The following is a 1,259-nucleotide window of genomic DNA, read 5'->3' as shown; positions in this document are numbered from 1 at the left end:
CTAATAAATGAGATAGCTACTACTCATATGCCAGTGTAGATTAGAAGCCAGAATCTTTGCTATAAGTTGTGTATTAGAAGATAGTGCTGTATATCCAAGTGAAAAGAAATTTAATAGCCGCCAGCCATAATATTTGTACCTCTAAATATTAGCTTCTAAGAAAATTTTGGAGAAAATGCAAATATTGGACCCTCAGATATTACCAACCATATTGTACATTAAAATTATTAATGCTTAGCTTGATGCCAATAATTCTTTTAAACAGCCAACATATTTAACCTTTTTTAGTAGGTCTAATTTCATATGCACATGCACTGTACATGCACTGGATGCTGCTATTACAATATCATACTGACAACAAACTTACAGTATCAGCAATATTGGGGTCAGCTCCTTGTTTAAGTTGCACTTCAACAATTCCAATATTATCCTTTTTAATGGCTTCAATAAGACAAATAGCCTCCTCAGATTTAGTATGAGATTTTATAGACCTTATCGATTCCCTGCCCTACATACATTATGTATGTAATTACATAAAGCTAATATACAATGCATCATCATACCAGTCTGGAACTTTCAACTTCTTTCCCAACTGATACATCCTCAGCCCTCTATTTTAAAAGAGATAATTATTGTTATTATATTAGCTTCACTTGTCTATAAAATTAAGATTAAGGTATTTATTCATTTACGCAATAAAGACAGCCCATACATTCCAATCATGAAATCACCAATATTAAGTGCTGCCAAATTTTCCCATCTATACTGTATGTCTCTTTGTATGCTCTATTTTACTGATAATGCTCTTATACTAGTACAAACTCAGTATAGACAGTATAAGTAATTAGTCACCAGTACATGTACATGTATGTAGGCATAATTTACTGTGACTGTATATGTGCTGTACCTACCAAAGTAGTAGCACTTGTGGTGGGAATGTTTCCCTCAGATGAAAACATGAACTGAGATATGACTTTAGCATCAAATATGGTCACCTATACAAAGTAAATTTATAATAAAAAATTAATACAACTAAATTACCATACCCCTACGGCTAAGCAAGCAGAGTCTAGCGATGCCCTTTCTAGCGATGCCCTTTCGCTATATATAGCGGGTGTGACAAGATTGATGTTAGCGCTGACAACAATCTCCGAGTCTAAAAACATACATGTAAAAATTAATAATTGTAAGCATAAAATCAATCGTTGTTAAAACCAATAAGAGCTATTTATATAAATTACCTTCTTTCTGGCCATCAA

At 33.0% G+C, this 1,259-nt stretch overlaps 1 protein-coding gene across 1 annotated transcript in view; it reads right to left on the bottom strand.

The window, feature by feature from the left end:
- Nucleotides 1-1,156, bottom strand: part of LOC109587620 (uncharacterized) — a gene marked incomplete at its 5' end in the record, with an annotated part of 6,262 nt that extends 5,106 nt beyond the window's left edge. The window contains 4 exons of the mRNA XM_020003855.1: nt 368-508; nt 564-611; nt 912-995; nt 1,047-1,156. Coding sequence (XP_019859414.1) covers nt 368-508; nt 564-611; nt 912-995; nt 1,047-1,156 — 383 coding nt within the window. The remainder of the gene's footprint in view (nt 1-367; nt 509-563; nt 612-911; nt 996-1,046) is intronic.
- Between the last annotated feature and the right edge of the window lie 103 nt (nt 1,157-1,259).

This window comes from Amphimedon queenslandica, unplaced genomic scaffold, assembly GCF_000090795.2.
Source record: "Amphimedon queenslandica unplaced genomic scaffold, v1.1 AMPQUscaffold_12503, whole genome shotgun sequence".
NCBI classification, from domain to species: Eukaryota; Metazoa; Porifera; class Demospongiae; order Haplosclerida; family Niphatidae; genus Amphimedon; species Amphimedon queenslandica.
The sequence above is the reverse complement of the archived record's forward strand: the minus strand, read 5'-3'. Positions and strand labels throughout refer to the sequence as shown.